General features: G+C 49.7%; 1 protein-coding gene across 1 annotated transcript in view; it reads right to left on the bottom strand.

Moving 5' to 3' along the window:
* The window catches only part of Parva (parvin alpha), a 162,148-nt gene that overhangs the window by 10,550 nt on the left and 149,660 nt on the right, over window positions 1–1,938 (bottom strand). The window contains exons 11-12 of the mRNA XM_021166342.1: window positions 1,547–1,648; window positions 419–491 (exon numbers count right to left, since the gene is read on the bottom strand). Coding sequence (XP_021022001.1) covers window positions 419–491; window positions 1,547–1,648 — 175 coding nt within the window. The remainder of the gene's footprint in view (window positions 1–418; window positions 492–1,546; window positions 1,649–1,938) is intronic.

Below are 1,938 nucleotides of genomic sequence, written 5' to 3'. Positions count from 1 at the left end.
AAGAGAGGGAAAGAGGGAGAGAGAGAGACAGATGGAGGAAGAGAGGGAAAGAGAGAGAGAGAGAGACAGAGATAGAGACAGAGAGCCTCCATCTGTACTGAATAGGTCAGATTTCCCCCCTACTCATTATTTCCTCAACAAGGCCACATAACAACTATTTGCATAATACTCTGATGGCAATAGATGTAATGAACACTGCGCAAGTGGCTGAACGAATGTGGGAAAGTGTGCCTGGATTCTAAGTACATATCAAATCATCTTACATAGAGGACTTGAGTGTCCTTGGAGGGTATTAGAACAAACTGCATATATATTTTTTTTATAATATAAAATCTCAAAATATATAATATTTTGTTACCTAGACCCCATAAATGAATGTCCCCCTCCACTGTCACAAACCCAGGGAAGGGCAAAGTACCTTCTGGCCGCGGTTTAGGCTTTTCCAGCCCTCCATCTTGCATGAGCTCAAAGGCAAAGGAGACATTCAGGACCTGGCAAGACAGATACACTGGATATGTCACTGCAAACCTTCTGGGTCCCTAGGATCTGTCCCTGGAGAGCTTAGGAGCCTTCCACCATAGCTATGGGCCTGAGGCTGAGCCTATCTCTGGCTTGAGAAGTGTGCTGGTTGTGCTGAGAGTGGCCATGATGATCTTAGCCACACCACAGGGGTTCTTTCTATGCCACTCCATCCCTGCATCAGTTGTCAGGACTCCGAACTCAGGGATAGCAGTGCATTCATTTGCCTAGGTAAGATGGCAAGGCATGTTCAAGGGGACCCCCACCTTGGGCCAAATGCATTTTCTACTCAAGTAGGATATCAATGGCTCCTGAAGGGCTGCAGAATCAAGCCCAAAACAAACAAAATTTTCCAGTTATTAAAAGGGCTAGAAATGTAGCTTAGCTCAACTTATAGCATCTCCCTCCTTCCCTCCCTCCCTCCCTCCCTCCCTCCTTCCTGTAATTCCAGTATTTAGGAGGCTATGAGTACTGTAAGCTCCAGGCCAGTCTGGACTACCATATGACCTCTATATCAAATGGGCCCCCTTCCCCAAATAGAAAAGAATCAGGGGTTGGAAAGATGGCTCATCCATGCAGAGGGCCTGAGTTTTGTTCTTAGCACCCAGGTGGCTCACAGCTGCCAGCTCCAAGGGATTCAATGCCCATCCACCCCCTTTTTTGGGCCTCCATAGCACCTAAACACACATGCATATAGATACAGACACACAGACACATTGCAGAAACAGAACCAGCCTGGCCATGGGCCTCAGTGCTAACTGGTCCAGGAACCACCTTCCCTGTCATCTCAGACAGAGACAAGACTGGCTGTGTATCTGCAGGAGCACAGGGATAAACAAAAGGGCAAGAACAGTGAGGATGCCCAGAGTCTGCAGGTGGCTCATGCCAAGCCCAACTCTTACTAGAGAGGCTCCATCTCCAATCAGCAATGGCCTGGCCAGGAGGCCGCATCCATCTCTTCATAGAGAGGCCTAGGACAGGCGGGCTGACTGTGGGCTACGGACTCCCCAAGGCCTCTCCCCCTTACCTTCTGTTCAAAGCTGTCTGGGGTCAGGAAGAAGCTGTGCAGGGGTACAAAGTAGCCTTCCAGGAGCCCCATGAGCAACACCAGGTAGACCCCATCTGCAAACTGCATGGAGAGCCAGGTGTCAGTGTGAGCTTCCTAGTCTAGTATCAATCCACCCAAGGCCACCTCAGAGGGCAGGCTAATGGTGAGAGAGAGTAGGGGCATGGGGCAAGGGGCTGGAGCTCCGGGGTACTGGTTAGTTCATATTGTTGTTCCACCTATAGGGTTGCAGTTCCCTTTAGCTCCTTGGGTATTTTCTCTAGCTCCTCCATTGGGGGCCCTGTGATCCATCCAATAGCTGACTGTGAGCATCCACTTCTGTGTTTGCTAGGCCCCGGCATAGTCTCACAAGA

This window comes from Mus caroli, chromosome 7, assembly GCF_900094665.2.
Source record: "Mus caroli chromosome 7, CAROLI_EIJ_v1.1, whole genome shotgun sequence".
NCBI classification, from domain to species: domain Eukaryota; kingdom Metazoa; phylum Chordata; class Mammalia; order Rodentia; family Muridae; genus Mus; species Mus caroli.
The sequence above is the reverse complement of the archived record's forward strand: the minus strand, read 5'-3'. Positions and strand labels throughout refer to the sequence as shown.